Here is a 24,073-nt window from a genome sequence, read left to right on the forward strand (position 1 = left end):
TTTGTTTTGTGTCAACATGAGGAACGTTAGTCTCTTCAATTCTTCACACTGATGTCTTTGAAGCTAATTTCCTAATTTATCCCAAGATTCTGATTCTACTACACCGTCTTTTGTCATCAGTATACCAGCAATCTCACTGCATAAAAGTGCAAAACGTTTTTTTAGGATATTGGAACACTTATTTACTGATTTTCTGTGCATATTAAAAATGTAAATGACAGCTTGTTGCCTGTTACTAAAATAAAAAACACAGCCTTTCAGTGCTGATGAAGCACATACACCCACGTAATCTCTACAATGCCAAACCTTTTGTTTTTCAAGGTTGATTTTGCTTTTTTCATTCATAAATCATTGATGTTATGAGGAAATAGTTGAGATTTGAAATGTTCAAGGGCTTTAAATCCAATTAGCTAAGAAGTTAGAAGTAGTTAAGAGAAAATGCAAAGAGCAAGTGCTATCACTCAGAGTTCAGCCAGTCCTCCAGTAGTAGAACAACTAGAACCAACACATTAAATGGTCATTTGACAGTGTTCAGAAGTGCAACAGGAGAGTTCAATCTGCACTCAGCCCCTCACAACGCCTACAAGTGTGTCAGTAAAAAAAAAGAAAAGAAATTATACAAAAAAAAAAAGAATTAAACAAATCAAGCTCATCCCAGTGTGAAGCCAGGAACATTTACTGAACTGAGCTTTGTACTGCACATCTTAAACCTCACCTCCTTGCATACAGCAGCCACTCTCACCTCCTTACACACAAAAACCCACAAACACACCACACATCTATAAGTTGCGCATATTTCACATCCCCCTATCAAAATAAACCCTCTGAAATGATCAAAGACGTTGCTCAAGTTTCACCTTCCGAAATCACCAAGCTGAAAAAAATACTGCACGTTAGCTGCTTGTGGCTTAAACCATGAACTGGTTACATGGCTGATGGCTATTTACAGAAACACGGCTGTAGTTCAGGGTTGTCATAGAGACTATTGGTATAAAACACGGTTACAGTACTCTGTCGTCATTGTTGTTTGGTAACAAAATATCTCTCCAACAGCCACTTGTGTACCACATGTTCTCTCAAACAAACTTCAAACTGCATCTGGTTATTGATCGCCAGCTTGTGCTTCAGTTTAGTACAATGGATCCTCAGCTTGCTGTCACTCAGGGTGCTACAGGCTGAGCGCGTCTGCTTTGGCAGACACACACACAGACACACGCGCGCACCCTCACACACGTGTGAGAACAAAATGACTACTCTAGAAATGACTCGAAAACGGACAAAAAGAAACAAAACGGATGAAAAACTGAATGTTGTTCCCATGTTGCATTAGCTTTTTTTTTTCTTTTTTGACACCATAACTAAAAAGTGTTGTTTTTTTCATTACAATCTGCATATACTGTGTCAGCAAGGCTAGTGTGTCATGATTAAAACTACACTTTACTGACCAACATCTGCCAACATCTGTTTACTCCACCAGCAGGTCTTAAAAGTCAGCTTATATAAAACACAATAAAAAAAAACGTGATGTTTAATCAAGTGTGTGTTCTGTTTGTCAGATGAGACAGACAAATGATACAGAAATCAAATCAATTAAAAACTAATGAGTGTTTTTTTTTTTTTCTTTTTTTCTTTTTATAATGAAGCCAGGAAAGGTTGGATTTTGAGGACCTACAGTTTCCCACCAGTCACATGAACTGTCTCGCTACTGGTCCTTTTTGTACTTTCCTTTGAAATCCCCAGTGTATGTGTGTGTCTGTGTGTGTTTGTGTGCATGCAGAATTAATGTATCTGCACACACACACACATACGCACACATACACGCTGGAGTTGTGTTTTCTCCCTGATCACTACCCAACTCTACTGGGAAACGTAAGAAGGCAGGAGCAGGAACATGGACCTCCACTCCATGTCCACCTGATTACTCCTCCTCCTCCTCCTCCTCCTCCTCTTCTTCCTCCTCCTCCTCCTCCTCCTCCTCGTCATCGTCCTCGTCGTGGCAGTGAGTGATCTCCTGGGGAGTGGTGGGGAACAGGTTGGGAGGTTTGATCTCACTGAAGGAGCGAGTCAGCTGGTTGCGTTTACACTCGTGGTCTTTGCAGTCGCTGCAGTGGGTGCGGTTGCGCGTCGCCAGCGGGGACTCTGTGTCGATGTCCACATGAGTGTGTTCAACGGTCGACTCGTGGGGCATCTGAAGGGGGGAGAGAGGACTAAATGTTAGAAAACAACTTGACAACGCTAAATTGATTTTTATGCGGCGCTTCTGTCAGACAACAGATTTTTTTAAAGCAAAGCCTGCATGTTTTATACTCCTTTCCACCAGAACTAACAGCTGTAAGCAGGTTTTCTTAACTTGTAGGTTCTTAAAGGGATAGTAGCATTTTTTTTAAAGTGGGGTTGTATGATCTACAAATAGCCCCTAAGTAGCCTACTTTAATTGCAGTAGAAGACTCTCTGCACTCCTCCCGTTAGCAACGCCAGCCCATAGCCCTGCCCAGAGATTTACAACATACAGTGTTGTGAACAGACAAAGAATTTTTGCGGCCTAAAAGAGGTTTTACCTGAAAAAAAAAATACACAGTTCCATTGTTCGCTACAATATAATTTTTTCCAGCCCTTCAAAGTGCAGGAAAAACACAGTTTTTATTTGGACCTAACCAACTCACGTATCCCTCCACCCAGGGTTAGCGCCCGCCGATCAGCAGTTGGTTAGCTCCAAATAAAAACTGCGTTTTTCCTGCACTTTGAAGGGCTGGAAAAATTATATTATAGCGAATAATGGAACTGTGTATTTTGTTTCCCGGTAAAACCTCTTTTAGGCCGCGAAAATAGGCCGTTTCTTTGGGTCTGTTCACAACACTGTATGTTGTAAATCTCTGGGCAGGGCTATGGGCTGGCGTTGCTAACGGGAGGAGTGCAGAGAGTCTTCTACTGCAATTAAAGTACTTGGGGGCTATTTGTAGATCATACAACCCCACTTTAAAAAAAAATGCTACTATCCCTTTAAGGTGAGCTGATAGCTGCTGCAGGACCTATCATATCTCATCTCCGTGTTGGCGTTACTGTCAGGGTTCCCACTCTTCTCTTGAAATCGTTTTCCAGGACTTTTCCAGGACATTTTGAGCTGCTACAGTTTGACAGACATTAGTTTTTACGCCATACACTGATCCATCCCCTGTCCCGTTCATGCTTTGGAGAAGTGTTCTTTTTGACAATGGTACCTTTTTTTGTAAATGTAACCAGTTTGTTTCTATGTTTATTCCTCTCTCTCATTCTCTCTCCCAGAAGTCTGATTTAAAGATGTGCAGTCTATGGCTCTAATTTATGAAATAATCTCTTAAACGCTAAGAAATTATGAAAAGATTATCATAGAACAGCACAAACATGTTTTTTTTTGGAAACGAAATCTTTAGCAGGGTCTGAAAAAGTCAAATAGAGCTCTGGACAACTTAAGCTTTTCCAGGACATTTGACTAATTTTCCATGTTTTTCATGACTGGTGAATTGGTCAAACGTTTTCCAGGACACGTGGGAACCCTGACTGAAAATCAGAGCTTCCTATCAGTTATTCTTTGTTTTAAAAAACGTATTAAAAGGCTGCGCTCATTCTTTCATCCTAGTGCACAGTGGCTGTTTCCATCAGTACCAATCTGAGCCAATCAGAGCCTTCGCCAACAAATACCTGCGTCTACAACATTTGACCCAAATGTTATGAAACCTTTTCATTTATTGTTTTAGTGAGTTTTTTGACCAGTGCTCTAGAGACACATAACCAACCTCCACTGAATGCTGCAGCTCACATTTTGTTACAAAACGGTTCTCTGACAGTATAAGTGGGAGAGAGATGAGGGTTAGTGTAGTGCTGCTCAGATACAGTCAGATACAGTAGCGGTCAGTTATTCCAATGCAATCTGCCGTTATGCAGTAAGGAATGAATGATGAGACTCATATTTGCGCTGTCACAGGACAAAATGTTATAAACCAATAATTTGAAAGCGTTTACAGAGTCCAAACGTCCTGTAAAGATTTAGAATTTAAATCAACAAGACTTTCATATCTGTGGCAGCAAAGTGTAATGGTGGTGTTAGTGCTAACCCTTGACAGTGAGTGGTTTCATTCAGCGCCCTCGCCTCACGGTCACATACTCACCAGCACGTGTGCAGCTCTGAAGAGGTAGCTGAAGGGGTAGTACAGCAGGTTGATGAAAGAGGCTGCGTACAGGTCGGCGTAACGCATCACCTGGGAGGCAAACAGAGTCTGTCTGGAGCCGCTGCGGAAGAGGCTACCCATCATGCCGTAGCACATGTCCATATCATGTGTCACTTTCTAAAGGAGCGAGAGGGAGAAGAGAAGACACTGATGAGTCTGATGATGTATGTTTACCCGCTTCATAAAACAGCTTCACCCTGAGCAGTACTGAACCTTTCTGATGGACACTGCAATTGTACTTCTTTAAAGGGATAGTTCAACATTTTGGCAAATTGGCCCATTGCCATAATCCCTATAGTCATAGCAGTAGGTTCGTTACCTTTAATTGTCGGTGCAACGGCGGAGCAGAGCCGTGAGCTGCTCAGAGCTACGCTACAGAGGCTAATGGGATTTCTTGGTTTCCCTCATCAAACTCATCAAATACACAATCCAACAACTCCAAAACGCTCTGGTGGACAAGTTGTGACCTGCACATTCACCACGCTATGAGATAATAACGGAACGTTATGAGACAGAGTTGTTTTAGAGGTAAATTCATGTAAAACCGCTGATGCGTGTTGCCTTCAGGGGCAGTTTTTCAGCAAGCAGTCTCTGCATTTACCTAGAAAACAACTCTGTCTGGTAACGTTCTGTTATTATCTCATAGCGTGGTGAATGTGCAGGTCACAACTTGTCCACCAGAGCGTTGTGGAGTTGTTGGATTGTGTATTTGATGAGTTTGATGAGGGAAACCAAGAAATCCCATTAGCCTCGGTAGCGTAGCTCTGAGCAGCTTGTGGCTCCGCTCCGCCATTCTAAAAACAGCTTGCACCAACAATTAAAGATAACAAACCTACTGCTATGACTATAGGGATTATGGCAATGAGCCAATTTGCCAAAATGTTGAACTATCCCTTTAAAGAGCGGTTCATGATTATACCATAGTAAGCACAATGCAAATGTGGGCGCTGATGACTAAAAAATCATGTGGAAGGGTCCTCTGTTGTCATAGAAACAGAGGTGATTAAGGGCGTACCTTGACTCTTCTCTGAATAGTGCTGATGTCTGGCCTCTCATTACTGCTGCTGTCCAGATGTCTGAGGAAGGACACATAGGGGGGAGAGAGGATGAAGTCAAGAGAGAGCGTGGGGGGAGAGGAGGGGAGGGGGGAAGGGGTGGTATTGATATCAGTCTGCTGAAAGGTAATGTGTCAAATAGGTGGCGCAGCAGCGAGGAGAGCCAGGCTATAAATAACGTCAGTGAATCAGGTTATCGGGCAGCCGGCGAGCGTCGACCCTTTAGACTTTACACCACTGACCCCGCTGTTCCCTCTCAGACATGCACTCACATGCATGCAAACTGTCACTGCAGCGAGCAAAGAGCAGCAAAACTGGTGCAGGAGAAAGTGATGAGTAAGGGGGTTTGGATGTAGTGAGGAAAAGAGTCTAAAGGTCACAGTTCTTACTTGTAGAGTTCAGCCAAGAAAATGTCCAGGCCCTGCAGTTCCTCAAACAACGCTGGAAAACACAAGAAGAAAAGTTAGTCCTCTTGTTTCTGTGCAAGATTTATAGTGCATGTCTGTCAGGTTTGACTGGCTGCAGAATCAGACATGTTTCTGTGAGTATGTGCTGTGAGGGACAATGTGACAACCCCTGAGGCTGAGTTCAGACTTTGTATCCGCCGATCTTTAACAAATTTAGCTGATGAACAGCTCTTGTTTTTTTTCTAAAACGTGCAGGTACAGTACGACGCTGCAGCTGCTATTCTAGGTCAAGTCTCTGCTCACATTGTTTTCCAATGCACTTGCAATTCTTGGAAAAATCTGAATGTGACTACATGTGAACAACAACGAATATACAGTCAAACTGGTATGTCGGCATGTGATTGCGTGCACGGGTCTGTGTTTGTGTGTTCCTCTGCAGGCTCACAGCTCTTGTCGGTCCACACGTGCAGCTCCTGGGCCAGCTCAGGTATGACCAGGAACGTCCTCCAGCCCTGACGTTTCTTGGACTTGAGGATGTCTCCAAAGATATGATCCCCGATGTAGACGATGTCCTTCCCCTTGGCCCCCAGCAGGTCGCACACAATGTCTGACGAACCTAGACGACAACCACAGCCGTTACAGAGACTGATCACTGCTTCACACACTGAGCTACTGAGTTGTTCTTGTTTTTGGATTTTCTGTTTGTTTATCTGTTCATTGAAGGGCCATATAATGTTTTGCCCGTAACTATCTCCATGTCTTATGGTGGAAGTAGCAGGTGATGTTATATTACTGGTGAGGGAACTGTTATATCATACTCAGTGAAGTGTTTAATTATCACTTTGGAATAGTTCTACCCTCAATTGTCTTTTCTTTTATTATGTATACAATGAAAACTTTCAGTAAATAAACCATGAAAAAATACAAAAAATAAAAATAAAACACTGAGCAAATGAAAGAAAATGTACAGTAGTCTCACCTCCAGAGTAGACAATCCCATGCTGCAGAGGTCCTGTGTAGGTTCCGATCTTCAGACGACCTGTGGTCTGAAATGAGGACATCACATGACAGATTAGCGAGAGGATTCTTGGTCAGTTGAATGAACATGAATGAAGACAACCGACTAAATTTAAACTATAAAACTATACTTAAGTTTTAAAGGGGTCTTCTATTTGTAGTTTATTTTACTATTTTACCAATGCAGTCGTTAGTCTGTCACTGTTCCACCAGAATAATGGCGTGATGCAGCGTTAAGAGAGTACACCAATACAACGAGCTCTGCTACTGAGCTGAAGCTTTTGTGATGTCCCACATGTGTCATAGTCACTTGAGATGAAAGCAACTGTCGAATGAATAAATGTAAATGTTTTCACTCTGAATTGAATCAGAGGTGGATTTTGTAAAAATCTAGACTTGGTTGTAAGATCTTTGTCAGGTTCTGTAGCAAAAAATAATTGATTTATTACAAAACAGTGTCAAAACGGTAAAAAGTACAACCAAAGAAATTACAGGGAGTAAAGAGTCAATGGTCAGTCCTGATTGGAGCTCTATAGGAGCTTTGAAAATTCAGTTGTTTTACTGTTTTTTATTGTTTCATTGTCTAGTCTGGGACCTAATCTTAAGATATTGGACATTACTAAATTGGTCACGTTTTATGATCCTCTGCTCATGTACTTTAACATTTCTTATCTATGTATGAACATACATGAACATATGGCAAAGACTGTTATCAGGTTACAAAGCAAACACACAGCAGGGCTACAGCAAGTCTGGATATGTCCGTCAGTTGTTTGCATGCAGCGCAGCTATTAGCGTTATCAGTGCTATCTTCTCTGTGTGTTCTGTGTGCGCTCACCGTGTCGACTTGTCTGAGCACCGTACCCTCCCCGAAGAACAGAGGCTTCCTGGCATCCACCAGGATCAGATCAAAGTAGGACTGCCAGGGTCTGTGGGAGGTACCAGGCTATGGTAGGCACACACACACACACACACACACATAAATTCAATTAAAATAGAAAACACAATGTCACCTTGACCTACATTTTTGACACATTTCAAAAAAGCAGGAGGGGGGGTGTTTTACCTTGGGGCCATGGGGGAAGTCAAACAGGTATGTCATGATTTTCTGAGGGAAACAAAACACAAAGACTGACGATCAGTTCAATCAGTTCAATGGCAGCAGTGTTTTAAATAACAGCAGCCAACAGTCTCCAAGTAAATCTACAAAATGGATCTCATGATCATCCGTGTTACCTATATGTAACATATGTAACATGTTACCTTATATGCTATAAACCTTTCGGGTTTCAGACCTCACCTGCACATTATTTTTCATATCTTTCTCCCTATTAAAGGATAATTACCATTTTTTACAATCCGGACCTTATTTCTAGCATAAATTACGATCATTTACTCACCCAATTAACTTTGGTGTCATTACAAGTCGTTCCGACGAAGTTAGCTCCAGCTGAGAGCCGCGTATATCCGTATAATGCGAGTCTACAGGGCAGCGGAATGCAGCCTCTAAATTTCTGCCGCGAAACTCGTTCATTTCACCAATATTCTGTTATGATACGCTAGTGCTATTCCCCTCTGAGTCCGGGGTTAGCTGTTAGCAACATCCGGGGTCTGTAGGTTGACCTACTGACCTCTGACCTGGATGATGTCATCTCCGACCGCTGCCCGGCTCATTCTGATAATAATCATTCTGCTTCGGCATTCGGGTCCATTTTTATCTCAACTAGCCGGAGCTTTAGTGAGTCCAGGTTGTGGAGAGGAAGCCTGTGGAAGCTGAACTTCATCCAGCTGCTCATTTTGTTCTGACAAGTCAGAAACATGCAGAAACGAACCGTAGCATTAGCGGTAGCTAGTAGGTCAACCTACAGACCCCGGATGTTGATAACAGCTAACCCCGGACTCAGAGGGGAATAGCACTAGCGTATCATAACTAAATATTGGTGAAATGAACGAGTTTCACTGCGGATAATGTGTTATTTAGAGGCTGCATTGCGCTGCCCCGTGTACTCGCATTATACGGATATACGCGGCTCTGGGCTGGATCTAATTTCATCGGAACGACTTGTAATGACACCAAAGTTATCTGGGTGAGTAAATGATCGTAATTTATGCTAGAAATAAGGTCCAGATTGTAAAAACCGGTAATTATCCTTTAAGAGAGATAAGTAAATGTTTTTGTTCTATTTCATATGTGCAAATAAATAAAGTCTAAAAAAAGTCTAAGTCTACCACTGAATCACCTAATGTATGTCTGTGCCTCAGCACCGTTGTTGTTCTCTCAAAGCCTTCCCAGAGGAATCAAGTAAATGGCGATGGCGATGACTGTTTGTCCCAAAACAGGGAAGTTTCTATCGCAACCGCACACATACTGTATACTCACATCGGTGTATTTGTAGTCACTGTTGGTCGCCAAGAAAACCTTGGCTACCTCATTCATTCTGCTGAGGAGAAGAGGCAGCTTCCCCTGGTGGGAACAGAGAAGAAGAAAAGACCAAAAGCTCAAGGCATCTTTTCAAAACCAGCCTCTTCACACAGTGACAAAGAATGTGACACTGTGTGTGTGTGTGTGTGTGTTCTCAAACAGTTGATGAATACAAGCAACTCACATCTCTCACTACGTATTTTTCCAAGTTCTCCACCGTCTTCTCCTTCAGAGTACCCTGCAATATGAGATAGAGGGGGGAAAAACAAAAAAAAGAATGCATATAAATATCTTACTCTTGACTTAGAAGGATCAAAACCAATCCATCCATTCAGTAACAATTAAGAGAGAGGAGTATCAGCAACCACCCCCACACAACAGATGGGAACACGGTGGCATTTAACTGTGGTTTACACAGGATGTGCAGAGCGAGAGAGCAGTAGTGATAACAGCAGTGATATCACAGCAACATCTTTTCAGTTGATATAAAAAAGAAGCTCTACAAACTGCTAAATGAATCAAGACTGGGATGTTTTTGTCTTGCATCGTCCTCACACCCCGGCTCTTTGATTCTACGGCCCTGACAGAAAAAACACAACATCCAGCACAGATGTTTTAGGGCTTTTTGGATATTAATAGCACCCAGAGCACGACGATCTGTGACCTCGGTGACTCCCTAACCTTTGGCTTGTTGTCAACATTCAGTGAGCTCCTCCCTCTGGCCCATGCTACATGACAAGTATTCTTTATATTATCTTGATAAGCTGTGGTGACCCGATGTCCCGGGAGATACAGCCTTGTGTGCTTTCTCTGTTTGGTTGGTCGCGCTTGAACTCTGGTGTGTTGAGTTTGTTCACGTGAAACTCTGGCGCAGATTAAAAATGTTTACAGGATGTTGTCCTAGTAGATAAGTGATTTTACCAAGAGTTATTTAAACCCATCTCCTGATCTGAGGGCTATCAATGTGTGTTGTACTTGTGGAGTGTGGAGATTTTCCTGATGCATCATAAGTGAGAGGGAGTTAAACAAGAGATATACCTGCATCCTCCTCTGTGTATATTAGTTTTCAAAAAAAAAAAAAAAAGATATATATATCAGCAACTGTTCATCTCTGCCTGGTCTAACTGAACTAGGGATGTCACGATTACTTGTTTTCACAATTAATCGCAGTATCAAACACCACCATTATTTAATCGTGATTCCCGCCAAACAAATGTATTTAGTCGATGACGGCTCGTCAGCAGCACTGTCAAACATGCTGCAATGAAATAGTAGCCAAACAGGGAAATATTTCTGATATGAATCATCACCTGTGGGATACCCACCCAGCTCTGTAAGCCAAAGTAAAGGTAAATACACAATAACTGGGTTAAATCACCTTAATTACCTCAATTTAGCTTTTGACTATTTGATTTTACACATTCTGTTGTAAAATAATGATAGTATTAATCGTGATAATTGTGATTATTGTGATTATTTCTCTGACAATAATCATACCAAGAAAATCTATAATCGTGACATCCCTAAAGTGAACCCAACAGGTATGACAGGTAATCTACGTTCTGCTTCATGGTAGATTTACATGAGCGCTGATCATCTTCATGACCAGGCAGAGGGCAAACAGACTGGGGGTCAGACTGGGTGACAGTCGGGCTGGAACGTGGAACATATGTAAACGTCAGTCTCTAAACAGCTGACAACGCTGAGGTTAACAACATCACTGCCGACCTTGAAGTGGACCCAGTCGACGGCGTCGCGGACGTCCTGGAACATGCTCTTGTAGGACATGAAGAGGTCTCCGTTTTTGAAGCCCGTTTCACAGCTGGAGGAGAGGAGCAGAGACACACACGTACACAGCCGTCGCACAGGCCACATCTTTACAGAAGGTTTTCAGAAACATGACATTTGTTTTTTGTTTGCTTTTAAATGGGATAGCCTTCCCTTGTTGGAGGGGTCCCCAGCCAAACAGGAAAGCATTCTCCCCCTAAAAGACCAACAACCAGGTTTCAGAGGACAAAGGACATGCAGCCATTCCAGATTACATCCTCAACAAATTTACAGGCCATGTTTATACCTCATTACAGCTACATTTAAAAGATTATATTTTGGTTATATATCTAGATTTCATTCTCTGTAAATAGTAAAAAAAAAAGAAGAGTCCATGCTTTTCTATAATTAGTAGAGACAGAGATGAATTAATGTTACGGAAAATGAAAAGCAGACAGGTTCTCCGACTGAACTGCTGTTTTAATTTCTTAAATTTTTAAAAAAGATTAGCTGAGATTAGCGGCTGAGACACCTGCGCCCTCCCATGCTGCAGGGCTTGCTCTCGACCCAGTTTGGCTTGCAACTGTCTTTGTGTCACCATGCGGTGTCCAGAAACTTGTTGCATGATAGATAAGGCAACTAAAAGATTTTACCTTGTGTATCTGTCACAGTTGGAGAAGAAATCCACCAGGCAGGCAAAGAGGTAGGTCTCTGTGAAGAAAAACAAACAGACAAGCTGTCAGTCATGTTGTGGCTTGATTAAACTTATAAATAATACCTTCTTACTATGTATTTACTCTGTAACAGTCCCATGGTGTTCTCCTTTGAGTGTAGAAACCTTACCTGGCAGGTTGAAGAGTGTGTTAAGGATATAAAAACGCTCTGTATCATCTCTCTGGATGAACTTGTTTGGGTACCGTTCACGGATCTCAGGGCTGAGAAAACAAAAACTAAATCTTAGAAAGCGATATACACTGGTTGGAAGTTAGCAGAAGAAGTATTTTCTATTTGCCATCGCTCACCCTCGGAGAAAGTTGAATCCATGGACACAGACCAGAATGTTACCATAGGCATCAACCTTCAACAGATTTCCATACATGGTATCGAACACAAGGCCCCTGAAAGCGGAAGGAGAGAAACAACCTTTTAAGTCTATAAAACAGAACTAAAATAACCGTACCAACTTGACTGTAACTGATCATAACATCTGGCGTTTTAACTGCAGTCATTTGTGTTGTGATTACAGGTCTTATCAGGATAGGAGAGGGGCTTGTCCCGTCAAATAAACAGAAGTGGAACAGGTTATGTTATTTTGTTAAGGCACTTATACTCTATAAACTGACATTTGAATGTTCAAATGGCTAAAAAGACATGAGGAGGCGACAGACGCAGCAGTTTGCCATTAACCCGGTGACCGTCACGGTGACCGCCGTGTGCTCGCGTGTGATGGGTCTGACCTGGTGGGAAAGGATGGGTCGTATACGAAGCTGAGCAGCTCCTGGGGGTAACCAATGGAAACCAGACGCTCCACTGTTAGCTCAAAGCCGAGCGACTCGTACTCCGGTGACTTGTACACTGGAAGACAAAGACATACACACAGTTTGACATTTTACACCAATATCAAATCACAAAAAGATCAAGATGCTACAGTTTGGTGAATTAGCTCCTCAAAAAGAGAGACACTACAGGTGAATAGGGTAAAAAAAAATTAACAGATATCACCATGAAACTTCCTGAGTTTATCACTTACATTGAGACAAATATTTTTTGTATTACAAGTTTTGTAAAATGTTATGTTTAGATATGTAAATGAGGCAATATCTGATTAAATATGCGCTAATTTGCATACATCTTCTCCAGAACAGAAATCTGAACAATGGATAAAGCCTCTTTCAAAATTCTCGTTTTATTTTGTTGACATATTAGAGTCAGAAGTTTTTACAGAGGGGATTTTGGATATCTCTTTTTATCACTTTGTAAATGAGAAAATACTGTCACCAGCCCTAATCTAATATCTAATTTCGCCATGTTTTTAGGAATAAAACGTTGCACAAATCAGGCTGTGAATGATATATCAACAAAATAAAAAAAACCTGTCAAAACCTTCAGAATGTAGACAGGAATAAAACTGGAAGGTTTGGTGTTGCTGAAGTGGAGATTTCTCAGAGTCTGAGGAAAAACTCATTTTGAGAAAACGGCTTTTAAGGATCTGTACCATAAAATTCCATAGATTGTTATTGTCAATCGTACTTTTACGATTTGTTGCTGATACAGAGAAAATGACGATTTTCAGAGCCTACACAATTGTTCAGGAGAGAGAGAGCTTTACAATGATACCTGACATGACATGGGTCAGACAACAGGCACAGCTCAGGATGTCACAGTCGCATGTTAACTTTTGGTGATCAACCAATGAAAGAAAACAAAATGAAGTAAACTAACCACCTTAATGTGGATTTTCTACCATTTCTTTCCATTATTCTGAAAGAAGATGCAAAATAGCCTAAAATCTCAAAATTGATCAGTGCATGAAAAGGGCAGGGCAGTGTTTTTGCCTGTAGTGTCCATCCAGCATGTTTGTTCATTACCTAGCTTCTACATAGCAACAGCGATGAAACAAATAATCTATGTAAACTAAACTATGTACTAAGAAATGAAAAGAAATGTTCTTCATCTACATGATAAACAATGTATGTGCAGACTTTGTCCCTGTGGGTGAAAATGTTGGTACAAGATGTGACCCACAGGTGAAATTCAAATAAACACTCACATATGTATCCAGCTAAAGGACACGACCTCTGTGTGATTACATGTCTGACAAGGAGTGAGAGGACCTTACTCCTGTTACACAACATGTACATGTGACTTTACATGTACATGCACATGTGAGGGCTAGCTCATCTACTTCACACTCTGTGGTGTTGTGTCCTTTTGACTGCAACATACACACACACACACAGACACACAAACTCACTGCCCTTCTCTGTCCTCAACATAAACAAGGGCCTCTATGTTCTACACGCAAATCCACAAAGAAATAAGATCAGGCGTGAAAATGTAAAATTGCTCAACTTTCAGCGGCGGCTCTAACGAACCCTGATGACACCCACACCCCCCCACACCCCCATCATATCGCCACCGGTGCCAGATAGCTACGTTAGGGGCCAAAACAGAACCGAACCGAGGGTAGGCTCTGAAAAAAAAAAAGAGGTGGACTGATGCTGGGCTAAGAAAAGGCTGCTGGAGGATTAAAAGGCTATTTGACACTGGGAAAAGAATATGTCAGATGTTATAAATACAAAACAGAGAATGCACTTGTGTTGTTGCCTCGCTTTTCTACACTCCCAGTGGGGCGGTGGGAGGCCCCCGGAGGGAGGGGAAGAAAAAAAATTGGCTGATGATGCTCGGATAGAGGACAGTTAGTGGGGGAACAGGGCTGCAGGACAAACAGGAAAACATCTGTGTCCTACTCCGCAAAGAAATGCGAACGTGCGCTTTCTTGGGCTGTTGGCTGAACCACTGGGTCGTACACGGGGAGCATGTCACCACCTGTAACAGCTGCCGGGGCACCATTTGAGTTTTTATTTTTCAGTTAATTGTACACGGTTTTTTGTGTACGTCATTTTTGGTTCTAGTACATAATTACAATTATGTATTACATTTCGTGCAATATCTACACACTTCTGCTTGTGCAACTGGGTGTAATGGGCATCATGCAATACAACCTGGCACTTTAAACTGATGTGCACTTTAGGGCACCGTGCAATACAACTTGGTACCTATGCACTCCTGCACTTTAGCACTTGTCACTTTAACCCAGCACTTTTGCACTTCATCTCTCATGGTCCCCCTACCCATGGTAGTGTTTGTCAACATGTTTTATATCATCATAGTCGTCTTTTTGTACTTTTGTTGTCTACATTATTATGCGTACAGTCTCTGTACTGTTTTTATGTTATGGGACTCCAGACGGAAATTAGCATTGCTGCTATAATCTGGCACATTTACATGTTTTTATGTTCATTAATGTGCACTGTCCCATCCAAATAAACAAATAAAGTAAAGTAAAGTAATGAGCGTGCACCGAGTTACGGGGACATGTTGGGCCCAGAAAGCTTTTCTTCTTTGTTGACGCCCCCTCCTCTGTGAGAGTGAGCTTGTTTCTGCATTATTATCACGTAACACCCCCCCGCCCCCCCACCCCCGGCTGTGGTCTGGTCTCCCAGCAAACGGACAGTTTGGGCCCTCTGCCCAGAGCAGTAGCACACACCAACTAAAATGCCTTCCTCCCTCCCTCTCCTCCTCCTCTTTGCTCACCCGTCATATTCCTCTTTGAGTTCTGAGGCGCTACAAAGAAACCTATTTTGAGAGCTGCTTCCCCGCTCTGTCACCTTTGCTATCATCACTCTCTCTTTCTTTAGTTCACTGTGTAGCTTTTTTCACATGTGACCTTGAGACCCTGGTGTGGTGCTCCCTCCCTCCCTCCCTCCCTCCCTCCCACACATACAGCTTAGGACATAAAATCAAATCATAAAAGTTGGCCAGTCTGATCATTTACAATGAGGAAGTTATTTTATTACATTGTAATAAAACAAGATTGTTACTGTACTACAGGCCACACTCCATCTAACATCTACTCACTACAACTGCTCAACTCAGTGAAACTTCTGTAAACATGGCCTCAGAACCTTACAGTAAATGTATTTCTTTAACCTCTACAGTAATACACTAGTGTTTGTCAACCTTGGGGTCGGGACCCAACGTGGGGTCGCCTGAAATTCAAATGGGGTCGCCTGAAATGTCTGGTATTTGATACTAAAAAAAAAAATACTGATAAAAATATATTGTTTAACTAGTTATTATTCTTTTTAAAATTATGATGAAAAACACCACACGCAATCTTAATCAACAGTATTCCATACATTTACTTTCTCAAATATAAATCGAGTTCAAATAAAATGCAGCATATGAAAATATCTGAGCTGGCGCATCTTGATGGAGGGTGTGGGGTCGTCAGAAATTTGTGATGACTAAATGGGGTCAGGAGCCAAAAAAGGTTGGGAGCCACTGCTCTAATATGTATTGACACAAACGATAACGATTAATATCTAAAGATAAGAATTATGAAAAACAGAGTTGGGTTTTGTTTTTTGATAGTTTCACTTTAAAACATTTTTAGCCTATCAAGATATAAAGATTCATCAAGACTACTGTATGCATGTTGTTTGTTTAGATTTGATCAACTTTGCTGCACAGAAATATTCAACATCACCTTCACCCATCTCACCTCCACCCTCTTCATACACATCAAACTGTCCTCGCAATGACCGGCCCTAAAAACCGCTGTGGAATTAAACGTTGACCACGACATCGAAATAACTTCACAATAACTACCGTAATCATTATTTTTGTCAGAGATGTGACTTTAAAAACTCTACAACCAGAAATCAACTTAGGCTGAAACACTCCACACAGACACACGACACCGGGCCCAACAGTGTATCCTTTACACACGGAAATCTAGACGCCGCTCACTATTTCAAACGTCGGACTTGCTCGAGCAGTAGCGATCTGCGTGAGTGATTTGTAGATGTGTTTTTCCACAAGAACCCCGCTGGAGGCTAACGGTCATGGAACGTCCCCTGTTTAAGTAAATAAGACAGCAAAACATCAACAGATGTGCGTGTTTGCAACATTTGCACCTCAGAGTGGTGTTATTTTTGCTCGCTGTGTCCTTAACTGTCACTGCACGTCTGTTTTATAGGGCATTTCTCATGCTGTCACTATGCAAATGTAGATGCGGACACACACACACACACACATGTGGTCATCTACTCAGAAGAAGCGGCCTTAGCTCCGGGCGTATGTTACCTTGTGTCCCTGATGAGATTGTTGCCAGATAATTATACTCCCACTGCTCCGACTGCTGAGGTGTGAGGTGTCTATCTAGAGTTTATAGGCCAGGTCACCTCAGGCCTATGTGTAACATACACCCCACACACACACACACACAAGGTAAACAGCCCCCACCCTTCCACTAATAGACTACTGAATCCAAACCGCAGAAAATGTCCCAGGCAGAATTTATCTAAACCGTGTCACACGAAACACCTTCATTAAAAACTAACACCTCAACTGGTTTAATTTGTCTGAGGCCGCTAATATCATATGCAAATATAGGACTTTGTCACAGATTTATGATGCTATCAAGCATATTGTGGAGGGGGGGAAAAAGCGGAGAACTAACTGCACAGCCTCGGGGGCCTACATTCCAGCCAAAAGTCTGTTGGAAAACTAGGACAAAACTGTGTGTTGCTCTCAATGCAATCTGGGCCTGAACGTGTGTTGGAGCAACGTTTTTCTACGATAATATGTTCCCAGTAGGGAGTACAAAGATTAGATGAGGCAATGCTGTTTCATACGATGTTGATTCAGTTCACAAAATCTTACAAATGCACGACGTTTGTCAACGAAATACTGTAGCTGAAAGAGTTTGAGCTCAGGGGATGCACAGCTAGAAAGCTACAACTTTGGACTTTTCTGTGTTCAGGTGATGAATTTAAATCAATAAAGAGAGATACAATAAACCATCTTTGTGTCTCGGGCCATTGGTCTTCCTTCTGTCACACAGATAACAAGCATCACCTCAGTATCACTGTGTGAGGGTTATGTTTACATTTTGGTAAAAACACTGAGCAGCAATATCTGTTTCTGACTAATGCAGTGACTTAAATACAACACAAATCATTGGTGTGACATGATAATACGTCATCGGTGATCTAGGACGCTCAATCATATCAACATTTTCTTAATTACGATGAGCCATGGAGTCCTACATGAACATAAAGTGCTCTGTCAAGGTTCAAATAGATTTGATTATTTCAAATGAGAGACTGTCAGTCTGTTTCTCACGGGTTTTATGGTTTTATGTGGGCTGCGCTCATTTTGAAAAACGTAATGACATGTGGCTCTGGATTTAGCAACAGTTGAATCTGTCAAGGTTCAAACAGGTTTGAAATTTGATTATTTCAAATGAGAGACTGTCAGTCTGGCTTTAAAGGAAAGTTTACAGTGTGACGTTTGGCTTCATATGTCCAGGTGCACTGTGGGAAATTGACAAACCCAGTAAGACTTTATATTTGCCTGTTTGAAAAAACAGTAATGAGAAACTGAGAAAGCTTTCCTGGACTTCCTTTGACGAACGATGTGGATCTTTGTCATAAACATCGGCTTTACAGTGACATGCTGGGTATGAACACTGACACAGGGGAAAGCATTAGTATTTGACGAACGACTGTTGACAGGGACTATGTTTGAGGTGTACCGATATATATCTTACATGGATTCCTGCCAGAAGCCACCACCTCCCCACCCCCCCCCTTCCACTTTCTACAGTCTAGAAAATAAGTCTAAAGGAAAACATAAAAAAAAAAAAAAAAAAGCACATGCATCAGGAATTTTACACACGTCTTCATCACAGTTCTGCAGCAACTGTGATTCTTCCTACTCTCTGGAGTTCATGGAGCATTTCTGCGGTCCAGAGCTGAACATCCTCCAGCGATACATGATAGCCACACTTCGAGCAAACATTAACACTTGGTTATGAGCGCCCATAAAGAGAGCCATGTCAACAGCTGAGCCTCCGTGAAATCTCCTGCCCTCGGAACGAGGACCGGGGGGTACGGAGCCAGAGACGGACTACGAGTGATCCACGTTATCAAAAAAGCCATCAGCGGTGAACTCAACAAACAAACGTGACCTACTTCTCAAAGTAAGGATAGATTTATTTATAGAGATGGTGAGGCCAAAAACTGGAGCTGAGTCACAGAACAAAGTGGCACAAAAAAAGAGGATATTTTTGGCCTGGTTACTGGTCAGTTGGAAAAAGAAGACCTATCTGAAACTGTGTGAACCACCAGGAAGCTGCGTGAGTCTTCGAGTGTGCTCAATGTGTCACCAACATTGACCTGGTGGCCAATAATATTTTGTGGATAACAAGATGGAGTTCAGGGGGAGCTGATAATATAACGCTGATAAGATGGGATACAACTTTAATATCTACATGACGCTCATAAGGAAAGAAGAATTTACTGTTATCAATCTAATAGAAAAGTTTATGAGGTCACCATCGTCATTCATCTACTCACTTAGAGCAACAATCTTAACACTCGTCTATCACTTCTTTTCTTCCGCTGAGGTACCAGGCTATCCAGTTGGCTCTGGGCTGCATGCTCTGGCCCATATAGTCACTTTTTTTTAATGCCGAGTCATGATAGCGTCCAGGCTGCCCTGAAGAAGAAGTGCTTCTGAGAGGGCATATTATCAACTCTTGTATTGTAAACACAACAATGACAGAAGATTTTGGCAAGATGGTAATGTTAATACTAACACTGGTTTGTGCCGATATAAAAACATAGAAATAGCTGCTGTAACTGACACATGCTCAGTTTGACATGGCTGCATTATCAATATGACAACAGGATGGATGGACAGCTCCATGGAAACGTAGAAGCTGCTATGTAACTCAGACGACCTGCACACTGAAACTCTAACGTTGAAGTTGCACATTGTCGTACATAACAATTATGTTAATTACTGATGAATATAGAAATTGTGTTTGATGAATAAATGTATGGTGTAGCCAGCCAATGATGTGTCGAGGATAATATCTGTCGGTCAAAGGCCCAAAGTGACGTCTCAACATCAGAAGTCAGAAATCCCAAAGACACTCAATGATAAAGAAACAGTTTTGTTTTTAGCACTAGTGGTGATAAGTCAGATGATGTGTATCAACTTACCTGCTAAAGTGTAATCCATGTCAAAGCCAAAGCACTTAATCTTCTCCATTGCCAAGCTTCTGTTGACAAACACTCTGGAAAGAACAAGAGGGAAATGTTTTAGCTGCAATGCAATCTTCAACTATTGGATTAGCTTTTGTTTTAGCAGAATAAAGGAAGAATTTGTTCCCTTGGGAAAATACTGGGCTGGTTCACATACTGAGTCGCCCGATAACACAGCTGAAACACAGTAGTATATGTTCGAATAGGCCTCACTACTCAGCAGGTGAATGAAACACACCATGAAATGTGAATAATTTGTTCACACTCTTTGCTTTTTGAATGTATGACTAATATACTCTGTCACTGAGTTACTCGTGGATACTGAAAATAAATTATTCCCCCTTTTTGCTGCAGATCCACAGGAGCTCCCTGAAGGACAACTGCAGAGACTGCACAGACTGTCTTGTCTGGCTGCACACTGTGTCAGTGAGTGCTAATGAAAACCATAGTTGAACCCATAATAAGCCAACAATAGAAAAAACATAAAAGCCATGTTAAGTAATATTTCAACATGAATGAATGCAAGATTCAATTTAGGTGTCATTATCTATTCTATTCCAAATTAAAAGTGTAGCTTTATTTTCATCAGTGTCCTTACACTGTGGTTTTGTTTTATATCAAGAATTAGCAAAATGTTAAAAGTAGTTTTACATCGTAACAATTAATTAATTGAACATCAACCACTGGAAAAATAAAAACCCACCTAATAAGCTGAGCTTGTTGAAGTCTAAATTAGAGCTGAATGTCAAGTACATATTTCTGAAACTGCTATTCTACAAGTGCACCAGGCATGTTGCTGGGGAATGATATCAGACCAATGTCAGGCCAGTAACAATGAATTATTCTGCTTCAGGCATCACAATATCTGAAAATACTGGGACATGAAGTGAAACGCTGATTATCATATCTCTACTTCACAATTTTGGGTTTTATCATACACAGTACTAACAACTTTCTACATAATAACAATAATATTAATTAATAAAGAACTGTGCATAACACGAAAACTTAAAAGTCAGTGAGTAATTTAAAATGCGGGGGGCTGCCTTGTGCCTTCAGTCTGGGGCTGGGTAACACCACAGGGAGTTCACCAAGCTCTAAACATGGGGACGGTAAAACCCTACAAACCTAACCTGAGGAATCTTCCAGGAAACAGCTCTACTGCCCTCATAAATCTGTCAGCAGACCGGGGTCCAGAGTGGGCACAGTGATAGACAGTGTTTACATACCCTGGCTGACACTGCTTCCACAGAAAAGACAGACACACACACACACACAAACACACTGCTATCTTAACTTCCAACTGCTGGCACAAACTAACCTATCTTCAACATCTGTGACTGAGCTGAATGTGTGGCCGTGTTCCTAAATATTTCCACACGGGTCAATATTTAGTCACACTAAAAAAAAATGTCAGTCAACTAAAGTGGAATAAAAATGTCACACTGAATAATAATAATAATAAAAAAAAACAAGTTTACATCACTCACAACTAGCACAAAAATGTGGCACAAGAACTCAAATAACACAACATTGACTCAGCAAACAAACGTATCATCAATCTGTGACAATGACCTCCCCGTATTTAGCAATTCCCAAATCACTTGTGAAATACCTGGCAGCGGATCCATAGTGAACTAGTTCCCATTTAGATCTTAGTCCAGCAGACCACCGGCGATGCATTCTGTGTGAAATTAAACCTCAGTTTGACTCTCCGTTGGTCTGCCCTGCTCCAGCAGCACAGGATAGCTCTGGCCCAGGAAACAATATGCCCCCTCCCTCTCTCTCTTTGCTTTCTTGCCATTCAGAAATTTTCTGACTTGTTGCAAAAATGATTGTGGCCATTCCGCGTCATTCTCTGTTGTTGTGCGCTGTCAGTCAGGGCTGTTGTTGTGCAGCGTGATGTTTGTGGGCCCTCAAAGACCTCCAGAACCATCACAAGTCAGGTAGAATCAAGCAAGCTCCTGTCCCAAGCTGCTCCTATCACTCAACACTACTCACAGGGCTACAACTAATGACATGAATATATTTTATGGAAGCAATATAAGATAAAAAAAAAAAAATCTAATATCTGATCGTGAAATTGAATTATTTTATTTTGAAAGCACAGAACTTGTGGCTTAACATTAAAAAAAAAGTATGTTCACTCTGATCAAATTGCAAAATCCATAAACTCAACTTGAGTTATGTTTCTCAAGTTGATTAAATTCAAACGCTACATTTTAACATGAAAACTTCAACATCCAGGCCGCCAGATCACGTTAGTCATTCAAAAACATAATTATATGATTTGAAACTGTTTGAGAAAATCAAAAAATCCACATCTACAGTATATGAACTAGGAAATCTAGTTTCTGAAACTGTAAAACTAGAATAAAATATTTCAATGCCATCATTTCAGCTGAATTTCTACATGATTCGAATTATTTATTTATCTATTTTAATTTTAGCTGCGTCTAAAAATAAGTCAGACCTCATTTTTCCTCTGTAAAATAATGACTTGTTGAAAGCTGAGGTGCTCCTGAACAACCAAAACAAATATACATCTTTCCTGTCAACGGTGATGAGCGCAGAGCGGCTTTTGCCTTCACCAGTGAAAGGATTTAAATCTAAATCTGTTCTATTTTGTGGCGCTGTTGTCATGACCTCAGGAATAATGATGCCTGTGTGGGAGGCGAAGTAAAGGACGGCCATAAATGATAAGTAAGATTGTGCCTCTCCTAAGCTCACCCATATTGACAGTGGGTGGGGGTGGGAGGGGATGACTTGTGCTCAGCTTCGACTTTAGCCCCACTGATAAGAGTAATGCCTCAAATAGCCCACATGGACCACGCCACACCTACCAGAGAATCCCTCATGACTTTTACTGCGAGTGCAGCTGTGCAACAATCTGCCAGATTTTTTCCACTGCCTCTAATCTCATGTAGACAGCGACTGATTCAAAGTTTATCTGCGCTGGCCAGCGTCGCCAGCCCTCTGCTATGTGATACACCATTATCAGGGCTCTATCAGGCAGCATTGCCCCAGCTGAGCTCTTACTCTGAAGGAATGGCCTTTGTCTGTCCATGAGATGATCAAAAGGTCACCTTTCACATTCTCTTACATGAAATCAATTAAACAGATGAAGAAACCTGAACACGTTACATGTCACAAATATTTTGTCGACATCAACGCTGCATCTTTGTTATCTTTGCACGCGTGTGTGTGTTTCTGACATATGTCAGCACAGCGCAGGCAGAGCCAAACGATGACTGATGGTTTCATAAACCCCTTTGAGCACAGCGTGTTACATAATGGTGAGGAAGAACAGTAGTGCCCAGTGGACACATATGACATCGCGTGAGTTAAACATTGAACAACAACACACGTGTTATTACTACAACAAGAAATAAATTCCTTCTTACGTGAGCCAGAAGGCCTAAAGGTCACTTCAAGTCAACTGTCCGTATAACAAAGGAACTCAGTGTCGAAACGCTTTTACGCAAACATCGACGCCCGCTGTGAAAAATCTCAACAGGCTTTGAGTTCATGTACTCTCTCACTTTAACAGTCTGGTGACATTTTGCCATGAGACTGAGAGGAGTTTTGCACAGGAGCCAGAAAACCACACCCAAGACGTTGTGTGTGGAACCACATATGAAAATCTGTTTTTTTCTGCCCCAATTCGTTCTCATACACCTATATATACAGAATGGGGAATACTTACACGGATAAACACATAACATACGTAGATCCTTAATGATCAATGATTATCATGTGGTCTAGGCTTTAGAGCAGTATGAGGAATCATAAAAAACTAAAAACCACTGTGTTTTACAATACATTTATAAGACTGGCCTATTCCATTTTACCATATTACAATGACATTAATAAAGTGAGATACACTGTGGATTTTACATAGGCATTATGGCAACAGGATTAAAAATTCTAGGAAGGCAGCAATGGTGACACTTTAAATGTGGGCATATTAAATGTAAAATAGTGATTCAGAAAACGCTTTTTGGTCTTTATTACTCTGCTATATTGCAGAAGTAAAAAGACAGATCCTCTTTTCATTTTTAATTGCTCAGTGATGCTGAGATTAGTGGTTGTAAAAAACAAAACAGGGGTATCAGACCTGACTCCACCAGGACAACTAGTGACCACAAATGTTCCAGTCTTACCTGTAAACCTCATATGTGCTTCTTACCTGTGGTATGGCTCTCTCCTGTACTTCTTCATCGTCAGGCCGTCCATGTTAGCGGGCAAGTCTGCATAGTTCTGCAGTCTGTCACTCCATGAAGTGGTCATCTTTAAAAAACTTTCAGTGTCTGGGGAGAAACAACAGGTAGAGAACAGGATCAATATGCAAATTGAGTTA

At 41.5% G+C, this 24,073-nt stretch overlaps 2 protein-coding genes across 5 annotated transcripts in view; one reads left to right on the forward strand and one right to left on the reverse strand.

The window, feature by feature from the left end:
- The window catches only part of nt5c2b (5'-nucleotidase, cytosolic IIb), a 25,747-nt gene continuing 1,674 nt past the window's right edge, over positions 1–24,073 (reverse strand). For 2 of the 4 annotated variants that reach the window (XM_083975200.1, XM_083975201.1), the window contains exons 2-18: positions 23,903–24,023; positions 19,672–19,745; positions 12,331–12,448; positions 11,896–11,991; positions 11,717–11,808; positions 11,527–11,584; positions 10,835–10,928; positions 9,291–9,344; positions 9,065–9,148; positions 7,751–7,792; positions 7,523–7,630; positions 6,647–6,713; positions 6,113–6,283; positions 5,650–5,701; positions 5,221–5,281; positions 4,146–4,322; positions 1–2,188 (exon numbers count right to left, since the gene is read on the reverse strand). In XM_083975200.1, the coding sequence (XP_083831326.1) occupies positions 1,919–2,188; positions 4,146–4,322; positions 5,221–5,281; positions 5,650–5,701; positions 6,113–6,283; positions 6,647–6,713; positions 7,523–7,630; positions 7,751–7,792; positions 9,065–9,148; positions 9,291–9,344; positions 10,835–10,928; positions 11,527–11,584; positions 11,717–11,808; positions 11,896–11,991; positions 12,331–12,448; positions 19,672–19,745; positions 23,903–24,003 (1,719 nt within the window). In that variant the 5' untranslated portion in view covers positions 24,004–24,023 and the 3' untranslated portion in view covers positions 1–1,918. Of the gene's footprint in view, positions 2,189–4,145; positions 4,323–5,220; positions 5,282–5,649; positions 5,702–6,112; positions 6,284–6,646; positions 6,714–7,522; positions 7,631–7,750; positions 7,793–9,064; positions 9,149–9,290; positions 9,345–10,834; positions 11,091–11,526; positions 11,585–11,716; positions 11,809–11,895; positions 11,992–12,330; positions 12,449–19,671; positions 19,746–23,902; positions 24,024–24,073 lie in introns of those variants that run through there. The other 2 variants (XR_014595491.1, XM_083975202.1) reach the window with 2 other exon arrangements.
- Positions 19,776–24,073, forward strand: part of inab (internexin neuronal intermediate filament protein, alpha b) — a gene marked incomplete at its 3' end in the record, with an annotated part of 9,991 nt that continues 5,693 nt past the window's right edge. The window contains exon 1 of the mRNA XM_083975270.1: positions 19,776–20,139. The remainder of the gene's footprint in view (positions 20,140–24,073) is intronic.

Source organism: Trachurus trachurus (assembly GCF_905171665.1).
Source record: "Trachurus trachurus genome assembly, chromosome: 1".
Lineage (NCBI taxonomy): Eukaryota > Metazoa > Chordata > Actinopteri > Carangiformes > Carangidae > Trachurus > Trachurus trachurus.